At 46.8% G+C, this 21,127-nt stretch overlaps 1 protein-coding gene across 8 annotated transcripts in view; it reads left to right on the top strand.

Moving 5' to 3' along the window:
* Window positions 1-21,127, top strand: part of PRR5L (proline rich 5 like) — an 82,290-nt gene that overhangs the window by 2,712 nt on the left and 58,451 nt on the right. For 7 of the 8 annotated variants that reach the window (XM_061152121.1, XM_061152112.1, XM_061152127.1 and 4 more), the window contains exon 2: window positions 20,375-20,662. In XM_061152121.1, the coding sequence (XP_061008104.1) occupies window positions 20,499-20,662 (164 nt within the window). In that variant the 5' untranslated portion in view covers window positions 20,375-20,498. Of the gene's footprint in view, window positions 1-8,027; window positions 8,240-20,374; window positions 20,663-21,127 lie in introns of those variants that run through there. The other variant, XM_061152102.1, reaches the window with a different exon arrangement.

The following is a 21,127-nucleotide window of genomic DNA, read 5'->3' on the forward strand; positions in this document are numbered from 1 at the left end:
TTATTTCAAATGGGTGAAATTTCAACAATGGTCTGTGTTTGAACATTTCAAAAATGTTTTTCTTTATTTTATAAAAGGGGAGGGGGACAAACACCTCTTGAAGTCTTATTATATCAAACTTTGCACTAAGAAACTTTGATATATAATCTGCACCCCAAAAAATGAGATAAATAGTATCATTTTCACATGACATAGATAAGTCCACTGAGGCTTAGAGGACTTCAGTTCAGTTCAGTTCAGTCGCTCAGTCGTGTCTGACTCTTTGCGGCCCTATGAACTGCAGCACAACAGGCCTCCCTGTCCATCACCAACTCCCGGAGTCCACCCAAACGCATGTCCATTGAGTTGGTGATGCCATCCAACCATCTCCTCCTCTGTTGTCCCCTTCTTCTCCTGCCCTCAATCTTTCCCAGCATCAGGGTCTTTTCCACTGAGTCAGCTCTTTGCATCAGGTGGCCAAAGTATTGGAGTTTCAGCTTCAACATCAGTCCTTCCAATGAACACCCAGGACTGATCTCCTTTAGGATGGACTGGTTGGATCTCCTTGCAGTCCAAGGGACTCTCAAGAGTCTTCTCCAACACCACAGTTCAAAAGCATCTTTGTCCAAAGTCAAGTAACAGGGACTCTTCCCTGCTAGGTCTATTTCTTTTGTTATTATAACTACACATAATGGCCTGCCTCTGAGAATCCTGCCCCTCCGCTTGACTGTTAAGCTAAAGTGCCTTTATTCAGAACTCTTCCACCTGTAGATGGCAGGAAGGAAGAAGTTAACACATCACCCTGTCTGAGGCTTGCTACTCTAGGAGATACTTGCGAGAGTAAATGGCCTTTTTAGTTTGTTTCCTCACCACCCCCCATCACTGATGCATAAAAGAATCTGGCATCCAGACTTTGACAGGATGGTTATTTTGAGACATTAGTCTGCCATCTTGGTCAGGCGACTTTCCAAATAAAGTCGTGTTCTTGCCTTAACACCTTGCCTCTTGGATTCACTGACCTCTGTGCAGCAAGCAGAGTGAGCCTGGACTCAGTAACAGGCACACACACCTTGGAATGGAGCTGAGAATGGGTTCCAGATCTGTTACTCCAGCCTTGAAGTGCCAGCCAGCTCTGAAGATGTCTTTCCTTTCAGGGCCTCAGTTATTGATAAGATCATTTTATAGTTGATTAACTGGTGGCTTTTCTTTTTTCTTTCTTTTAAATATCATAGAGTGACTCAATCACTGGGAAAAAAATCCTAGTCTTATCTTTAAAAACCATCACACTGGTATTTGAAAATATGATTCTGGGGATCCAGACCTAATGTCATAATCTTCACTTTGTTTATTAACAATGTACGTGCAGTATTTCAAGCATTCATCTGTAGAAAATTGAAATCAATAAGGACTTTGTGGATTTCTTAATGAGTTCTCTATCCTAGGGAATTTGTAGGTGTCCATGTGAATAGTCTCCTTGGTCATTCCTTTTGTACGGCCATTGTATGCATAGAATACACAGAAACTTGAATTGTAGCCTTTTTCATTTTCACCTTTTTTTTTTTGCAGAGGTAGATTGATACAGAATTGATGTGAGAAATATAGAGTGTGAGGCCTTCTGAAAGATCTCTACTGTGTTGGGTTCATCATTTAAAGTTTGTTCCCTAGAGTTGCCTCTGTATATGCAAAATGTAAATTCTTGCTAAAAGCAATGCTTATAGAAAGTATCATTTGTTAACCATTTATTATAAATTAATATTTCAGTGGCTGAGTGTTGGGAATAAAATATTTTGTGGGTTTTCTACAGGCTATGAGTTTAATAATTTGGGAACAGAGACAGTGGTACCCTGATGAGCAGAAGGTACTGTTTTAGAAGGGAAGAGTCCCCTTTGGAGCTAAGTGATGCAAAGCAATGATCGAGCATCAGCAGTGAACTTGAGTTAATTCATGATTTGGGCAGGGGCTGGAGATTCAAGGTTTATCTTAAAACTTGTACAGTTAAAGGAGCCAATTTATTTACTGGGCAGTTACTGTGAGCTAGGTACAGTCATGGTAATGTTATTTGAACCTCTCAACAATCAAACAGGTAGATAGTGTTCCCTATTTTAAGATGTGAAAAACGAAGGCTCAGAGAGGTTAATTATTTTCCTGATGTCACACAGCTATTAACTCAAGCCCCTTGTTCTTTCTAGTATATTCTGATATGTGTCTTTGAAGACCTTCCATGAAAAACCCAGGATCCCAAGATCTCAAGAAGGTCCTAGTTGTTCACATGGAAGTTTCTGAATCAGAGCAGTGTGGTAGCATTAACATGAGAGGACAGGGGCTGGGGGAACACTGGAGGAACCGAAGGGACAGTCTGGGTAATTCTGAGAGTAGTTATTCCATGGAAGGAGAGAGGCCCAGAAGGTATTGTGACCATAAGAATTACTGGTGCTGGTCTGGCAAGGGCTGGCTGTCGCACTGGTGGGCAGGACCTGGTGATCAGCCTGCCCAGCAGGTTCTGAAACAGGAGAATGGGGGAGGCAGTACTGCCACCTCTCTTGGCCTGGCTTCTGCTGTGAGGAAGCCTCGTTAGAAGCCCCAGGTTATAGTCAATTTATATTAGGGAGCCCCAGACTTGTTTCCGTTTTAATTGGACTTGGCTCTTTGAGGTAACAGTCACCCAATCTCTCTCTCTCTTTAAATATTCTTTTCTTATGCTTTGCCAGTTTATGGCCTTTGTAGATCAATCCTTGGATTCCATTTAGAGGAGAGAGAAAGAGAGAGAGAGAAAAAAAAATAGTAAAGGTTAGTGATTACCTAAATTGGATTAAGTTCTGTCTAGCAGCCGTTTAAAGAAATACTGCTTGCTCTTTAATTACTGTCAACTAGGAATTTAAACGGTCTATTAAATTTAAGCTGACTTTTTTTTTCCCCCTCTGATAGTTCCAACTCCTAACATATTCTGGTGATTTGGGGGCTTTTTAAATATTTTTCATATGTGTGGAAGACATTCTCTGTCTCCTCCCTTTTAAAAATATTCCATTTCTGTAGCAGGATAATAAATGACATTATTATAAACTGGCTTCGTTATGAAGCAGAAGCTAGCAGCCCGGTTTAGCTGGCTCTATGCTGATTGGAAAGCAAGTCAGTTAGCTGAGTTCTTTGTCAGAAATATGAGGACACCTCTGTGAGGTTTTGGGGATGGAGTATGGCTTCCTCATTTTTCTCTGTAGTACAAGGTTAGGCTTAAAATGAAAATCAACCACCTTTGCTCTGTGTAAGCTTTCAGTCAAAAATATGAGTGTTCTTTATGGAAGCGGGTGGTGTGTATGCTTTGAGGCTGGGTCTAGAGTGAGGTGGGCTTCCCTCGTGGCTCAGCAGTGAAGAATCCGCCTGTAATGCAGGAGCCACAGGAGATGCAGTTTCCATCCCTGGGTTGGGAAGATCCCCTGGAGGAGGAAACGGCAACTTGCTCCAGTATTCTTGCCTGGAAAATCTCCATGGGCAGAGGAGCCTAGCTGGTTGTAGTCCATAGGGTCGCAAAGAACTGGACATGACTGAAGTGACCGAGCATACACACGCATGCATGCACGCACGCACGCACCAGGGTGAGGTGAGTGAGCCGCCAAGGGCATGGCCCTGAGTGATACCTCACTCGCCTCACCCTCTTCCTAGCCCTGTCGTGCCTATGGGTGAACTGTGCCCAGAGGGTCCTGGAGAGCCATGGAACTCACCCTAAGATCCCTCTCCCTCTTGACCATGGCCTCTGGAAAAACCAGGTCACCATCTATCCCTGCCAATGCCCAAACAGCCTCTCATAATTATTTGTATGATTTAGTTTGCATATAATCATAGGCTCCAAAAAACGTGTTCTTGCCTCTAAGTACACCTCACCTTAATTTTGGGGGGTAAATATGAGATTTCTCTCATCATCAGTGTTCTGGTTTCACTTTAGCTGGCCACCACACACCAGCAACACCTCCAGTTTCTTGCTTCTCTCCTCATTTGTTACAGAACTTTCTTCAACTTTGCTGGCTCTTCTGGATGCATGCCGAGTTCTGTGTTTTGTTGAAGGCATCTGTGACAACAGTTGTTTCTAGCAAATACTAGGATTAAGGGACTGCTTGGGACTGCCTTGGCCATGCAGGAACTAGAGTATATGTCCATTTAGCTGAGCCTGGGAGAATACGTGAAGGAATTTGTTTTCCCCTTCTTCCCAAGGTTGGGGGCAAAAATCCAGCAAGGACTCTGACGTGTGTCTGTATTATTCTGAACTAAGCTGCCTCAAACCCTGTTACAACCTGCTCGTGACCTCATCTGTGTAAATCCTCCGTGTAAAGCCTTTTACGCTTGTCGTTGAATTCTAAATACTCCTCTGGAACGGGTTCAGCATTATTCCCCAGGTGCCGCTGGGGAAGACCACATCAGCTGCCGCCGTCATTTTGGAGAACTCTGCTACTTGCTGGCCACTGGAGTCCACCACTGTGGTAGCTGTGTGTCCACTTTCATTGTAAAATATCTGCAGGCAAATGTGGTGGGTGAACATGGTTATCCCATGCAGTGTTCTGAGATCATTTTAAAAAATCTCAGCCAGCAGGATAATCGATTCCTTTCACGATTCAGAAAAAGTCCCCAAGATACCCCCAAAGGTCAGTATCAACTTTGCAGATGAGAGAGTTGTACAAAGAGGCCATATGTTGGTCCTGCCTGGCATCTTGGAGATAGTGCAGGACAGGGATTTGAGATCTGGATTTGAGATCAGAGATTGCCATGGGCAAGCTGTCTGACCCGGGGCCAACTGCTCACTGTTGCCGTGTACAAAATAATGCAATGGTCTCCTGTGAAGGTTGCTTCCTATGTTAAAATTCCGACATGGCCAAGGAAGCCTGGTCTAGGGCTGTGCTTCTCCAGGTATGCGCAAATCACCCAGGGATCTTGTTAAACCACAGAAGCTGATTCAGTGGGTGTGCGTTGGGGCCTGAATGTCTGACAAGCTCCCAAGTGATGCTGATTCTGCTGATTCTCAGGTCTTGAGTTAAGTAGCCAGGCGCTAGAGTCTGACCAGGGTCTCAACCTCATCCATATTGACACTTGGGGCTGGATAGTTCTTTGTCATAGGAAGCTGTCCTGCATGCTGTAGAATGTTTAACAGCATCCCTGACCTCCATCTGCTAGATGCTTGTGGTACCCTTCACACCTCCCCACAGCACAGCAGCCAAAAATACCTGGAGACATTGTTGAATGTCTCCCTTGGGAGGAGATGGGGGCAAGATCACCCTTGGTTGAGAACATTAGTTTTTGCTAGACTGGTGTTGTCAAGGCTGGCTGTATATCAGGATAGCCTGGAGTTCTTCTCTTTGAAATTCTGCAAAAGTACTCATCCCAGACTTGAGTCCTGATGCTATTGCCCTTTCATAACTGTGGGACTGGAGACAAGTTCCTTCTCTGGCTTCTGAACTAGAAACTCTTTACTTCTAAAATAGGGTTCATAATGATGCCTACTTCTGAGAGTTGTTGGGGAGATCAGATGAGGTAGTCATCTGATCATGACTAGTCATCCCTTGGTATCTGAAGGAAACTGGTGCAGGAGGTCTCTCTTCCCTGGACTGAAATCCAAGGATGCTCAAGTCTTTACACTTGGTCCTCTGTATCCGAGGGCTCAGAACCCACAGATCCCTAAGGCTGACTATATGAAGTGCTGTGCAGGTGTCAGTGGTGAGTGGTATACTACAGGCCTCTGAAGTTTCATTTTACTGGTTCGGTTATTTTTCCCAGGACTGGATTCATCTTCCTACAGGCCTCCCTGAGTGACCATCACGCTCTTTCCTCGTTATTCCTCTGGCCCTGGCAGTTAGGAACTATACTTGTTTTTCTGTAGTCACTCTTTAAGGCAAGGGGCCTCAAACTGGCAGCCCAGGAGCCAGACTTTGGCATCAGAAATGTCCTGTTTGGTTTGAGTCCTGTTTTGAAAAAAAAAAAAGATTATTTGCTCCAGTATTTAAAAATTGGAAGATTTGACATGTAAACTCGGGCTTCCAGCTTTTCTTTAAGAAACAGAAAGAAGACAGAGGGTTCCCTTTAGTCTGCTGTGGTCCCCACCTGGCCTTCTAAGCATGGGTGTGTTCTCTGCCTTGGGCCACCGTAGGCATTGAGTTGTTTGCCATCAGAGCTTTAGGCCTTCCTGTGTTTTTCTTTAATCATGACCAAATTCCTGTTCCTTTTTTCTCTTTTCTTCATTATTGGTAAGACCACATCTGGCTCTTCTCCACACTCTGGATAGTGGGTGCTTACTGATATGTATTAAAACGTAATATTTGGTCCCATCCTTGCCAGATTTTAAAAGGGTACCTGTTGAGCTTTAGCTATGAAAGCTTGTTTTTTTTTTCTTCCCCAAATTTCCTTCCCAGTGTCCAGCGCCCATATTCTTTAGAGAAACAGACAAGAAAAAAGAAAGCATGTATTTTTCGGTTGACCTTTCATGAGCTTTGCTTTGTAAATGGAGAAGGCGATTTAATCTTTCTGCCTCCGTCTTGTCTCAACCGTCCATCTTCAATTACAGCCGTTGGTGTAATAGCGCATTTATGGCATTACTTTTGAGTATTTCCTGTGAGCCCCTGAGCCTCTTGGGGGCAGATATTCCATTCTTCCTTGTCCTGAACGGTTCTTTCCTACTCAGATCTCGTGCACAACGGACCTTCTAACATGTGGTTGTTACATGAACTTGAATCGAACTCATGACCTCCCTGAAATGATCAGATCCCAGGAGCCCCTCCAGGCTCCTGACTCTGTCCAGCGCTCTCTGCACTTGGCCCCATGACATGGGGCCCTTTCCCTTTGTCTCCTTTTCTTAGGAGAAAGCACTCCATCTTGTTCCTGCAATGGGAGAGTGAAGCTAATTTTTAATAAATCACACATGTTATTCTAGAGCACATTTCCCCACACTGAAAACTCCTGCTGGCTGCCAGACAGTAGCTTCTGACCGCTCTGTCACCCCTCCAGGTCTTATGTACGTTCCACGTCAGCAGTGTCATTGCCGACATCATGCATGGTCAGTCTCTGCAACCACTGGTGTCTAGACTTTTCAGTTTATCATCTGGGAGGCACTGCAGAATCACTCTGGATGGCATTTATGGGCCACACCCAAACACTCCAAGAAACTTGGACACTTAAAGTGGGGCTTCGAGAGGAGTAAATAAGAGGTGTGGTTATTCCCCACAGTTTTGTTTGACTTGTATCACAGGAGGGGATTTTTCTGATGATTATATCGTGGTTGGCAGCCTGGGTGACGATGCTGCTGGAATGAAATCATTACTTCTAGATGCATCGGGATTGTCAGTGCTCTGAGTTCTGGGGACATTTTGCCAATCTTGTGAAGCAGAGAGGAGCAGGCGCTTGCATCCTGTTTGTGCCAATATTTACTCTTGCACAAATTTGGACTCCCAGACTCTTCCGTCTGCGTCTGATTTCCAGCGGAGGACTGAGAAAGTTGTCTCATTCTTCCTGTTGAACTTTTTCCATAGCCCAAATTTGACTCCTAACATTTTCTTGTTTGTGAGAATGTCTGTCTCCCACTGGTTTTTGTCTCCTACAAGTTGCAAAGGTGGGTCTTAATCCAAATAAGTGTGCCGTGTCCTGCCGCCGGCGCCTTCCTCTGCTGCACTTGTGGGTTCCACGGACCAGCAGGCAGACCCAGGACTTCTTGCCCATGTGGCCCAGGTCCAGTGATGCTAAGGTGGACCCCAGTTCAAGCAGAAGGAAGGGTATTTTTCTGGTCCCTTGTGTATGCTTGGCTCAAATGGTGAAGAATCTGCCTGCAATGCAGGAGAACCAGATTCGATCCCTGGGTCGGGAAGATCCCTTGGAGAATGGAAAAACTACCCACTCCAGTATTCTTGCCTGGAGAATCCTATGGACAGAGGAGCCTGGCGGGCTGTGATTCATGGGGTTGTGAAGAGTGGGACATGACTGACCAACTAACACTTTCACTTTCAGAAATGGAAGGGTTGTTCCACTTGCTGGCCTGGGAGTCCACATTTCATTCCAATATTCACCCTTATTTCCTGGGCAATCTTTTCTGTGCACCGTGCTTATAGCAGGATACGACAGTGAGCGAGTCCAGCCAGCTCTCACATGTCTTTAAAGAACTTACGTGCTCTCAGGGCCAGTCAGACTGTGAACAAGTCAACAAGCACAAATGACTTCAGCTCTCTTGAAGGGACTATGAAGAAACAAAACCTCCTTCCTCTAAGGGACAGAGCTCATGGGCTGCCTGAACCGGGTAAGACGCTGTCGGCGAAGGTTGAGAAGGGAAGTGTGGGAGGTGGTCCTGTGGCAGACCTGTCGTTAAAACCGAGGGTTGGGAGTTCAGGACGTGAAATCAGGTGGGATTTGACTTTTGGTCCCACTTAACTAGTCTTCTGACTTTGGGCAAGCTAATTCCCAGGCTTCAGTTTCTTCCTCTGCAAAATGAAAATAACAAAAGCTACCTCATTGGTTTAGGGCAGAAATGGACTGAGATGATAGTTGCTCATAGAGGCTCAGAATTACCCGACCATCCAGGCCAGCCTCTGATGATGGTTAGTATATTCCTGCCAGCACCAACAAGAGGAAAATCATCATGGGAAGCGATTGATCTGGAAAATGGTCCCACTGTTCTTCAAAACATATGGGCGCCAGGTAGTTCAGATCTGGTTTCCTAGGTTGGCTTAGCAGGCTCTGTTTGCTATGTGTTTCTTTTAGTGAAATCTCAGGGGCTGCTGACTGGCCCTGTTTGAAGAGTGTATCTGGGTGTGTATGTAATGTGGAGGGGAGGAGAGGGTGCTTGTGGCTCCACTGAGGAATCAATGATAGAGTAAGGGTGAGATAAGAGAGAGAGCTGGTTAGTTAAGAGGCTGACCAATTAGATGATATGGCAAGTGGGATATGACAGAAGGCTGAAGGCTGGTTCCGCGTTTGCACTGTGTCAGGGTCTAATCCCCATCCTGGTCTGTCAAAGGTGCCTAGTTATGTCGGCCTCACAGAGGAGGGGTTGAATACATGGCTGGCAATGCTGAGAGGTTAGCATCCAGTGAAGTTGCTCAGTTGTGTCTGACTCTTTGTGATCCCATGGACTGTAGCCTACCAGGCTCCTCCATCCATGGAATTTTCTAGGCAAGAGTACTGGAGTGGATTGCCATTTCCTTCTCCAGGGGATCTTCCCGACCTGGAGATTGAACCCAGGTCTCCCGCATTTCAGGCAGACGCTTTACCGTCTGAGCTACCAGGGCGGCTAGCATGGCCATCAGCGAGTCTCTTACTTATAGATCTTAGGAAGGGAAGTTACTTATCCAAGGCCACAGTGGCTGGGTAATGCTTGCTTACATTATACTCTGATTAGGCTCTGGGTAAAAAGTGTGAGAAGGCTGATGGTCATAGCTATGATGGGATAAAATAAAGGTCACAGACCCATATGCGTGCCAAGTTGCTTTAGTCAAGTCCGACTTTGTGACACCATGGACTGTAACCCACCAGGCTCCTCTGTCCATGGGATTGTCCAGGCAAGAATACTGGAGTGGGTTGCCATTTCCTCCTCCAGGGGATCTTCCTGACTGACCCACGGATATCCTGCAGCCCCTGTATTGGCAGGCAGATTCTTTTATCACTGCCCCAGCTGGGAAGGGTTATGTGAAGCCCCTGAGGTGTTAGTCCACCTGGTGAATTAGTTGCCAACTCTTACACATTGAGTGATTTAAACATTTTAATAGGTCTGGATTTGGGGCTTCTCTTGAAAACTTCAGATCTGGGACAGCTGGGCTTTTATCCTAAGATGGCAAAATCCAGATTGGATTGGGCAGTGGATGCCTCCTTTAACCTGGGTTGTTTCTGTCCACTCTTTGGGATGTTTCAGGCTCAGCCCTTTGGGACAGTTTGTGATGCATGATGCGAAGATGGAAAGAAATTGATTCTCCCTTTCATCTTTTCTTACCAGGGTTTATTTTCTGGCCCATGTTTCCCTCCACAAGGCAGCTCCTGTTGTAGAATAAATGCTAAATAAATAAATTTGTGTTGAATGAGTGAGTGGTAAGTGATAGAGCACTGCCCTGGGGATCAGGAGCCCAGTTTGAATCCTGACTTCTAAGAGCTGAGTGACTTTGAACAAATCGTATAAGCTATGTTTGTATTTGACTTTTGAGAAGGGGAGCTGATCACCCAGCTGATCACTTTTTTAAACTTATTTATTTGAAAAAGTAATACATTTTCATGTTTCAAAATTTAAAAAGTACGTAAGGGTTTACAGAGAAAAGTGCTCCCCACTGTGTTCCTGCCACCCAGCTTCCTTCCTAGGGAAAACCAGGGTTACCAGTTTCTGGTTTGTCTTTTCAGAGATACTTTATGCTCATTTGGTGAAATAGGCACATACACTTTTTCGTCTTTTTTATGTAGGTGGGAGCCTAACATACACATGATTCTATGTTTAGCCCTTTAACACGCTTCATTCAGAGAGTCCCCTGGCGAGCACCCCAATCAATGCATGGTTTCTGGACCCTTCTCTCAGATCCCAGCATATGGGACACCGCAGCTGACGGAGCCAGTCCTGGATGCTGAGCGTTTAGGGTCTTCCTGACCCATGGCTGTTCTAAAGAAGGCAGTAGAAAAACTCAGGTTTTAAAAGCCATTCAACATGCCCAGAGTAACATCCCTGGAAGTAGTGTTTCTGTGTCCGAGGATACAACCTTGGTCATTTTGTGTATGTTAGTCGCTCAGTCATATGTAACTGTTTGCAACCCCATGGACTGTATCCTGCTAGGCTCCTCTATCCATAGGATTCTCCAGGCAAGAATACTGGAGTAGGTTGCCATTTCCTTCTCCAGAGGGGAACCCAGGGATCTCCCAACCCAGGGATCGAACCCTGGTCTCCCACATTGCAGCCAGATTCTTTACCATCTGAGCCACCAGGTTGCAGATCTTATCAAACTTCCCTCCATGGCAGTTGCCCCAGACTGCGCTCAGTCAAGCCCCACACCATGACTGGATGTCATCTTTGGGAACTTATGGAGGCTTCGTGGAGAACAATGTTCTATAAAAATTTAATACTAGCTCCATTTAGGGGGTCTCCTACTATGGGTGAGGCCATGATCTAGGCTGCCTCATTTAATACTAACAACATTGAGCTAAATATCACATTCGTTTGACAGATGAGGAAACAGAGATTCAGAGAGGTTGAGTCATTTATCCAGGTCACCCAGTTGATACATTGTGGAGGTTGGATTTGAACCCAGGCTTGTCAGATTTCAGTACTAGGATGTTTTCATACAGTAAGGCCGTATGTAATTTGAGGTACTGGAATCCTCAGCTGATACTTGTTTATAGTTTCTGTGTCTCCCAGCAAGACTCACTCTCTGACAGGTTCATTTGCGCATTCATCAAATATCTGTGGAATTCTTGCATTATACTACACTCTGGGGATGCACTTGAGAACCGAATAGACATAGTGCCTGCCATTATGGACCTCATGGAAACCGTAAGAAATATTTCTGTAGTGATTTATTGTGGGGTCCATAGCCCCTGGGATCTAATGCCTGATGATCTAAGGTGGATCTGATGTAATAATAATAGAAATAAAGTGCACAATAAATGTAATGAACTTGAATCACCCCCAGAGCATCCCCTGCCCCCATCCATGGAAAAACTGTCTTCCATGAAACTGGTCCCTGGTGAGGAGGGTGCTCTGTGGGGTGGTGTAACCTGATTGGGGTGGGGGTGGGTGGGGGGAGGAGTAGGACCTCTCTGAGCAAGTGAAGTTTAGATGATAAAGGGTGTGCAGGTTTGAGCCTGGGTAAGTGAGTAGAAACTATTTCGCACAGAGGGCACAGCACATACAAAGGTCCTGGGGCAGGAGAGAGCGGGTAGTATTAGAGGACATGTAGGAAAGCTGGTGTGCAGAGTGAAGGGAGGTGAGAATGTGAGGATGAGGTTTGGGGATTTATTCTAAGACCTGTCGGGAGCCTTTGAAAGCATTGAAGTGACAGCTCTGTGAGCATTGCAGGCACTGCGGTGTTGGGTTCTTTTTCAAAGCAGCATCTCCTTTCCTTCTCTGTAAGATGGGGAAGATGATAGCACACAGGGCTTTCAAGCATTTTTTAAAAATATATTTATTTTTAATTGAAGGATAATTGCTTTACAATATTGTGTTGGTTTGTGCCATACATCATCATGCATCAGCCAAAGGTATACTTATGTCCCCTCCCTCTTGAATCTCCCTCACACCTCCACCCCATCCCACTCCTCTAAGTTGTCACAGAGCCCCAGTTTGAGTTCCCGGAGCCATACAGCAAATTCTCATTGGCTATCTATTTTACATATGGTGGTGTGTATATTTCAACACTACTTTCTCCATTCATTCCACCCTCTCCTTCCCTCCTCCATATCCACAAGTCTGTTCTCTATGTCTGAGTCTCCATTACTGCCCTGCAAACAGGTTCATTGGCCTCTTTCTAGATTCCATATATATGTGTTAATATATGTTATTTGTTTTTCTCTTCCTGACTTTCTCTGCATAATGGGCTCTAGGTTCATCCACCTCATTAGAACTGACTCAAAGGGCATTCATTTTTATGGCTGAGTAATATTCCACTGTATATATGGAGCACTGCTTCTTTATCCATTCATCTGTCAGTGGTCATCTACGTTGTTTCTATGTCCCAGCTATTGTAAATAGTGCTACAATGAGCATTGGGCTACAATGAACATGTGTCTTTTTCAGGGGCTTTCTAACATTTTGATGGTAGGAAATACTGATATATTTAGTCCCAGTAAATGTGTAATATGCACGTTTCCCCCAGATGGGTGCACTCTGATATTTCCTATTCTAATCTATATCATGAAAGATATAGATTAGGGGTCTATATTCAGGTCAAGCCCCCCTGAATTCATTTTAGAGGCACCATGATAAGGCATGTCAAGGGCCTGTCCCTTTCTTTGCCCTCAGTGAATATGCCATCATTCTCCGCAGTCATCATGATCAAGACTGCCCTGGCCATAGTTAAGAGAATGGATGGGTGGAGTTGAATGACGGTATCTAAATCCTGAGGGTGTGGAAGGTCATTGGCTCTTCATCTCTGTGTTCGTGTCCCAGGGGAGGAGCTCCACGCTGGGCTTCCTGCCTTCAGGGGCACCTGGGTGGGGGTGAGGGGACCTTATCAGATGAGCTGGCTGTGTGGTTTCCCTGGGAACGGGTTTCTCCTGTTTTGTTTTCTGGGCGGCCACATCAGACTGAGTACCCAGTTTTGTTTGACTTCTTTGTTGTTTACCCTCAGATTGGCTTTTTCTAGGAAGCCTCAGAGTCATTATAAGCCACCCACTTCTTTTAAGTTTTGCCATGATCCTACTTCCCTTTTCAGAGCCGAGGGTTGGAGCCTTAGTACAATAGAATTCATTTGCATTTTCTGCTAGGTATACCACCTTCTTCTGCCCATTGGCCCAGCCCGTAGGCTGCGCCCCCTCCCCGTGCCCTGGCCCTAGAAGCCGGGAGAAGGCAAGACACCACATTCTTCTCCAATATACACATTGTGGATCCCAAGTTTCCAAAGAAATCCTGTGCAATGAGCCTGGGGGAGAGCAAGGCCAGTGACAGCATCCAGGAACCCTCTAACTGTCTCATGCTTCGTGGACACAGGACACTGGCTTTCCAGATAGCTGAAAAGCACGCAACACTTAACTATTTAAATCATTCTAGAAGCATATTTTCCTAAGTGTTAACCTCATTGGTCCTTCATGAGCGAACATCTACTAAAGCACCATGGTTTCTGTAACTCAGAGACTTCAGGCGAGGAAGGTTTTGTGATGGTGACAGTGATGATGGTGACAGTGATAATGGTGGTGGGGGCATTGGGGTTTGTAGCTGAATTGTGTCCCCCTAGAATCCGTATGTTGAGATCCAGCCCCTAGTACCTTAGAATTGATTGTACTGGGTTGGCCAAAACGTTGGTTCGGATTTTTCTGTAACATTTTATGGGAAAAAAAACCCAACAAGCCTTTTTGGCCAATGTAACATTTTAAGATAGGGACTTTGAAGACGTGACTGAGTTAAAACGAGCTCATTAGAGTGGACCCTCGTCCAATCTGACTGGCGTCCTTATAAGAAGAGGAAGTTTGGACAGAGAGACACGTGGGATGCAGGCACACGGAGGAAAGTCCCCGTGAGGACAAAGGGTGGCCGTCTGCAAGGCAGGGAGAGAGGCCTCAGGAGAGAACCACCTTGCTGACAGCTTGGTCGTGAACTTGTAGCTCCTGAACTGTGAGAAAATAAATGTCTGCTGCTTGAACCCACCCCGTCTGTGGTCTTTGGTTAGAGCAGACAGAGCAGGCTAATACGGCAGCAGTGGTGGTGGTGGTAATAAAAATAAGCAATGGGTAGCAGATATCAAGCCCTTGCTGCATACCAAGCTTGTTTCAAGCCTGCCTTGAATCATCTCACCCAGCCCCACACCATCGCTACCACCACCAAACCTAATTCACCTGCCTCGGTTGGAAGTGGTGACACGGAGCCTGGCTCTGGCCCCTTCGGTCTGAACCTCCACGGCATGTGCGGCGGCACCTGCGTAATTCCAGGAACCGTGCCAAGCACCTCGTAGATCATCTTGTTCGTCAGCACCACAACTCTCCAGGCTCCCATGTTTTCGATGTAGACCCTGCAGTGCAGGGTGGGCCAGGGACGCAGTGAGTATATTCATTTGTGGTGGCTGCAGTAACAAATGCCCACAACCTGGGTTTGCTTTAAACAACAGGCGTGGGGACTTCCCTGACTGGTCTGGTGATTAAGACTTCGACTTCCAGTTTGGGGGAGAATGGATACGTGTGTATGTATGGCTGAGTCCCTTTGCCACTCCCCTGAAGGTATTACAACATTGTTAATTGGCAATACCCCAGTACAAAACAAACCGTTTTCCAAAATTAACAGGTAGCATTTCAAAAAAGGCTTAGACTTTCAATGCAGGGGGTACAGGTTTGATCCCTGGTCTGGGAACTAAGATCCCACATCTTAAGCCAAAAAACCAAAACATAAAACAGAAGCAATATTGTGACACATTCAATAAAGACTTTAAAAATGGTCCACATCCAAAAAAAAAAAAAAAAAAGGTCTTTAAAAAAACCCAGAAATGTATTTTTTCACAGTTCTAGAGTCAGAAGTCCAGAATCAATGTATCATAGGATCACATGCCCTCCAGAGACTCTAGGGGTGAATCTCATTTTCTTTTTCACAGCATACCAACTTCTAGCTGCATCGGGAGAATCTTTCTTTCCCCTTTCAGCTGGTGACTGCCAGCATTCCTTGGCTTGTGGTTGTATCTCTCCTGTCTCCTCCTCCGTCTTCTCATCTTCTCTGTGTGTATCTGTGTCTCCTTTTCTGTCTCCAATTTCCTGCAGCCCTCTTATCAGAATACGTGTAATCATATTTATGGGCCCATCTGGATAATCCAGGCTAAGCTACTTCTCTCTAGATCCTTGACTTAATTACATCTTTTGCCACTCGAGGCAATGGTCTCAGGTTCTGAGGACTAAGCAGTGACTCTATCTTTGGGGGCCAGTTTTTCTGCCTCCTACAGTCAATGAGTGGCGGAATGAGCATTGATACCAGGGTTTGCCTGATTCAAAAGCCTCTAGTGACCACTCCTCCTTGAGAACTACAGGCATTCCTGTTAATTTTAATGGTATGTTAAATGTTCCATTTGGGCTTCCCAGGTGGCACAGTGGTAAAGAATCTGCTTGCAACGCAGGAGATGCAGCAGACATGGGTTTGATCCCTGACTGGGGAAGATCCCCTAGAGCAGGAAATGGCAACCCGCTCCAGTATTCTTGCCTGGAAAATTCCACAGACAGAAGAGCTTGGTGGGCTACAGTCCATGGGGTTGCAAAGAGTTGGATGCGACTGAGCAACTGAACAGCAACCATTCCATTTAGGGGGTATCATCGTTGATTAACCTGCCCCCTATGGGTGGATATTTTGGTAGTTTCCATTATTCATTACTGCAAAGAACTGGCATATCTGCCAGTCTTCAGGACCATGTGACCATTTCTGTAGGGTACATTCTTAGAAGTGGAACTGCTGGGCCAAAGGGCCAGTAATTCTTAGCTTGCTTCACTCTGTGACCAACCCCCACCCCACTGCCACCCAGAAATAGTGCTACAGGAAAGGAGTTGAAAGGCATCATGCCTCAATAAATACCATCCTGAGTTACCCAAGGCCCTATTGCTCTATGACCACCATGGGGGCTCGGAGACCTGGCCTGCTCCCAAGTGGAGTATTTTCCAGATGTTTGTGAGGCCGCCATAAGCTAGAGGAAGTGTTGCTGTGTTCCCACTGCTGTCCCTGCCTAGAGATTTAGAAATAACAAGTTATTTATTTAACAAGCACTTGTGAAGCATTTGCTGTTTGCCACGCACTGTTCCATCTAAGTGCTTTACAAATATCCTCCTTTTATCCTCATTCAACCCTGAGGTTGTCACGCTAGCTGGCTCATCTCCTGCAGGAGGCAACTGAGCCTCAGAGAGGTCAAGAGATCTGCCAAGGTCGCACAGAGTAAGGGGTGGGGTGTCTAACTAGAGCAGTCTATGCTTTCGCCTTCCTTTTTTCTCCTCTTTGTGCTCCCCTTGCCCGTGTCAAATGTGGTCTTAGTGTTCCTTACGTCTGTTTATCCATCTCTGGGGCATGAGGTTTAAATTTTAATATGAAATTCTGTGACTAGATGTTTCTGCCTAACTTGGTAGCTTCAGTTGTGATTTTCCTGGCCAGGTCTGGTCTCCCAGCAAAGTGAGAATGGGCTGTAGGATGAGGCCAGTCGTCAGTCAGTGATCTGCCTCTTAATAGTTGTGTGACTTCTGGCAGGTTACTTAACTTCTCTGATCTTCAGATGGGGTTTTGTGACAGCGTTTGTCATCAAGTCAGGCAGGCAGTTGGTGCCTTATGAGTTGCTAGTCTCTTCATTTTTAGCTTCAGCAGTACCCTTAGGCTTGAGGTTACAGAGATGAGTAAGTCTCGATCTGATTGCTGTCTTCAAAGAGCCTACAGAATGGCCTAGGTGGGGGCTGGGAAACTTTCTAGATCAGGAATGAGGGAACCTGAGTTCTAGCCAGTCCTGGCTGTCTCCTACCTCGGACATCAGACCTTTCTCTGCTCTTCTGGGCCTCACTTTTGTCCTCTGTAAGCGAGAGCCTGGCCTGGCTTCACTCCGAAGCCCCGTCTGTCTTGTGAGTTTTGCCTTGTCCTGTTTAGGTCGGGACAAGCCCGGGTGTGAGGAGACAGCGCCATGGCAGGTGGATACAGGCTGTGTCAGCGTTTCCCTTTCAGGCCCCTCTCATCAATGCGCCCAGCAGCTTCCTCTTGGGGTTCTGGGGAGGCCCCTTGGCTCCAGCCGGAAGTAGGCATGGTGGATGAAGACAGCTTTGGAATGTCTGGATCTGAGGGTGGCAGGTTTTGCAGGGGACGAATGAGTCAGAGATGCTCCTGGCTGTGTGTTACCGCGCGACTGAGGCAATGCTGAGGACACCGCAGTCATCATCCTTTTGGCTGAAAGTCTCCCTTAGTTAAAAGGGTTGCCTATGTAGATGGGGCTGCCCACGAGGCTTGCTGGATGTGCACACGGCTTGGAGCAGGAAGCCTGGCAGTGGGACCGGAGGCAGTAACTGAGAAGTGGGATGGGCGGGTAGGAGCCCGCTCCCGGGATCCGCTGTGCTGCCCAGCCTCCTGGAGAAGTGGTGTTTCGGCAGGAAACCAGAAGACTCGAATGATGCATTCTGCTCACCTTTCCACTTCCCTGTACAGGTGCCCCTGAGTGGGAGGCAGCTCCATCACCTGGAGTTTAGGATCCTCGTAAATGGAGTTAATATCCCATAATTACACAGATGAATTGCACTTAACAGGCCCATTTAAAGAAGGGCGGTGAAACAGAGTCTCTCTTAATCGTGTGACCTTTACCGGGCAAGTTAAATCCCAAAGCCAGCTAGTTTAAGGCGTCTGAAGGGCTCCCGTGGTTTTATTACTGCATTGCCCCACTCATTTATTTGCATAGATCTTTCCACCTTCCAGGGCACTTGTGGGGTTATTGAGACCCTCTGAAAGTGAGCAGGTCTGCCATGACTTCCTCAGCATTTATTGGTAAAGTTTAGTCATCATCAGCTCATTCTGAGAATGGGGTGAAGGGCAGGAGACTGTCAGAGAAAGTGGGACACATTTAAAAAATGTCAGAGGTAGGACGAGTCATTCCTTTCTGGGCTCTTGGTTTTACAAGTACATTGTCACTGTGCCCACTGTCTACAGGGAGTGGTAACCCTGCCCATGCCCTCTGGATGGACAGTCTCAGGGCCCAGATAGCAGCCTCAGTGCTTCGCTGACCAGGGCAGCCTGTTTCCCTGGGAGGAGGGACCTGGATTCTTCCTTCTTCCAACACTGCAGCTGGGCCTGCAAAACCTGCTCCCCCTGCCAGCTGGAAAGTTGGCATTTGCGGCTGGAATATCTTTTTCTTTCAGTGTTGGTTTTGGGGACACAGCAGAGTAGCTGGTGAGGTGCCACTGAGAATACTTCTGGGCTAAACCCTAAAGCTTTGGAAGAAAAAAGTGACTGTGATCTAGGTGGTTTCCTTTTGTTCTTCCCTCTGACCAGTTCCCAAACTCACTTTGCATTGTCAGTTTGGACTTGACGCTGACTGAAGGATAAAAGGGTGAAATGGCAGGTTCAAAAGTGCCCAGAGAAGTGAGAGAGACAGGTCTGAACAGAAATAGCCGGTGCTTGAGAGCCTCAGGTCTGCTGTTTTGCTGGGCAGGTCACACCGTCTCATTTCCCCTCTTACCTGCCCTGTGAAGTTGGCTTTGCTAGCGGCTGAGGACTCTCAGACTCAATCAGCCCGAAGTCACACAACCTGGGAGTGACCTTGTTAAGATGTGAACCCAGATTCACTCAAAGTCATTAACCTTGGAGTCATAAAGGTTTCCAGGAGACAGTGTCATTGAACCCAACCCTGCAGGGTAAGTTAGATTTAGATAAGCAGAGAGGAAGAGGGAGGGGGTTCTGGGCAAGGGAAACAGGGCTGTGCCGTGATCAGTCGTTCAGTCGTGTCTGACTCTCTGCAACTGCAAGGACTGTAGCCCTCCAGGCTTCTCTGTCCTTGGGGTTTCTCCAGGCAAGAGTACTGGAGGGGGTTGCCATGCCCTCCTCCAGGGGATCTTCCCATCCCGGGATTGAACCCAGGTCTCCAGCATTGCAGGTGGATTCTTTACCATCTGAGCCACTAGGGAAGCCCAAGAATGCTGGAGTGGGTAGCCTATCTCTTCTCCAGTGGATTTTCCCAACACAGGAATCAAACCAGAGTCTCTTGCATTGCAGGCTGGTTCTTTACCAGCTGAGCTACCAGGGAAGCCCCAAGGGAAATTGTAGATACAATCAAAAGGCTGCAGCCTCACATGGAACGGCTCCATGGGGTAGGGACCACGTTCTCCATGGCCATCATGCATCCCCAATACCTGAGCGCCTGAAGTGCTGTAGGGGCTTCTTAAATGTTTATTGCGTGAGCAAATACATGGCGACTTCTCTTGCCATAGACCATGAGCCTCTTGAGGTCAGGGACTAGGTCTTAGAAATCTTCGGATGCTCCACAACTCACATGGTTAATAAATTGTTGCTGTTTATTACTAAGTTGTGTCCGACTCTTTGTGACCCCATGGACTGTAGCCCACCAGGCTCCTCTGTCCATGGGATTCTCCAGGCAAGAATACTGGAGTGGGTTGCCATTTCCTCCTCCAGGGGATCTTCCTGACCCAGAGATCCAACCCATGTCTCCTGCATTAGCAGGTGGATTCTTTACCACTGAGCCACTAGGGAAGCCTGGTTAGTAAATAGTAACCAATAAATATGTTCTGATGGAGTGCATGAATGGACGGCAGGTAAGGGAGGGTGAGGAGATGAGCCTGAGGGAAGAGGCGCTGATGCTTTGGGAAATAGTGAGCGATGCATGTGGGCTGCTGGGGTCAGAGCGTGTCATAGACCATCTTCAGTGCCTAGACAAGGAGCTCTTGTGTGCTCTATTTTTTTTTTTTTTTTAAGTCATCTCAATGGAAAACTTGGTGGAAGCTACAGACACTCAGCGGGGGCCCAAACTTTGATAGGTGTGCATGGGAACCACAGTCAAACGTAGCTTAGAAATCACTTTTCTGTAGGACTGGCCTCAACCCATTGTGAGTGCCTCTCCACTTGGGGATGACCACAAGGTTATAACCAAAAGGAGGCTTGTGAACACTTGTGCATGGGACCCTGCAAGATATAGATAGTACTGTAGGGTCCTGGAATTTTTTTTTTTGGGAGGGGGAAGTCCCAGCCAGCTTCCCCCAAGATGGGGTCTGCTTAGCCCAGACATTTTTAAGAAAAGCTGGCCTCTCTTTTCAGGTATTGGCCAACGCCGTGGTTTTGAGAACGCCCGACGGCCGGAAGACAGCCCTGGGAGAAGCCCTTTGGGTGGGCAGTCAGAACCTTCTGGTCCAGAGGAGAAGCCGCCCCCTCACCTGGACTTATGACCCGTGGCTTCGCCCCCAGCCTACCCGTCGAGTTCCCCAAGATGGGCTCCTTCCGCAGGCCCAGACCGCGCTTCATGAGCTCCCCGGCACTCAGCGACCTGCCCCGCTTCCAGGCAGCCCGCCAGGCTCGGCAGCTGAGTTCCAACTCTGCTTGGAACAGGTATGGGAAGCACTGGGTGGGCAGGAAGGTGGTGGTGGGGTAGGGGTTGGGGTGCCAGGGCCAGGGGCTGGCTGGACTTCAGCATCTCCTGAGATCACGGCTCCAGAAGGTCATGGGTATAGGGGTGATTGACACAGTGTGCCCATTTCCCTGGCAACTGTATCCATCAGCTTTTCTTTTCTTTTTTTTAATGTATTTTTTCTTTTTGTATTGATATACAGTTTATTTACAATATTTTGTTAGATTCAGTTATTTTTTTCTGATTATATTTCACAATAGGTTATTACAAGATATTGAATATAGTTCCCTGTACTATGCAGTGAGTCCTGGTTGCTTATCTGTTTGCTGTATCCTAGTTTGTTAATCCCATACTCCTAGTTTGTCCCTCTTTCTCTCTCCCTGTCTTTCCATGTTTGAATAGAGGGAAAGCGGACCACTGGGGGCTTCTGGGCTCTCAAAGTCAGT

Source organism: Dama dama, chromosome 1, assembly GCF_033118175.1.
Source record: "Dama dama isolate Ldn47 chromosome 1, ASM3311817v1, whole genome shotgun sequence".
Lineage (NCBI taxonomy): Eukaryota > Metazoa > Chordata > Mammalia > Artiodactyla > Cervidae > Dama > Dama dama.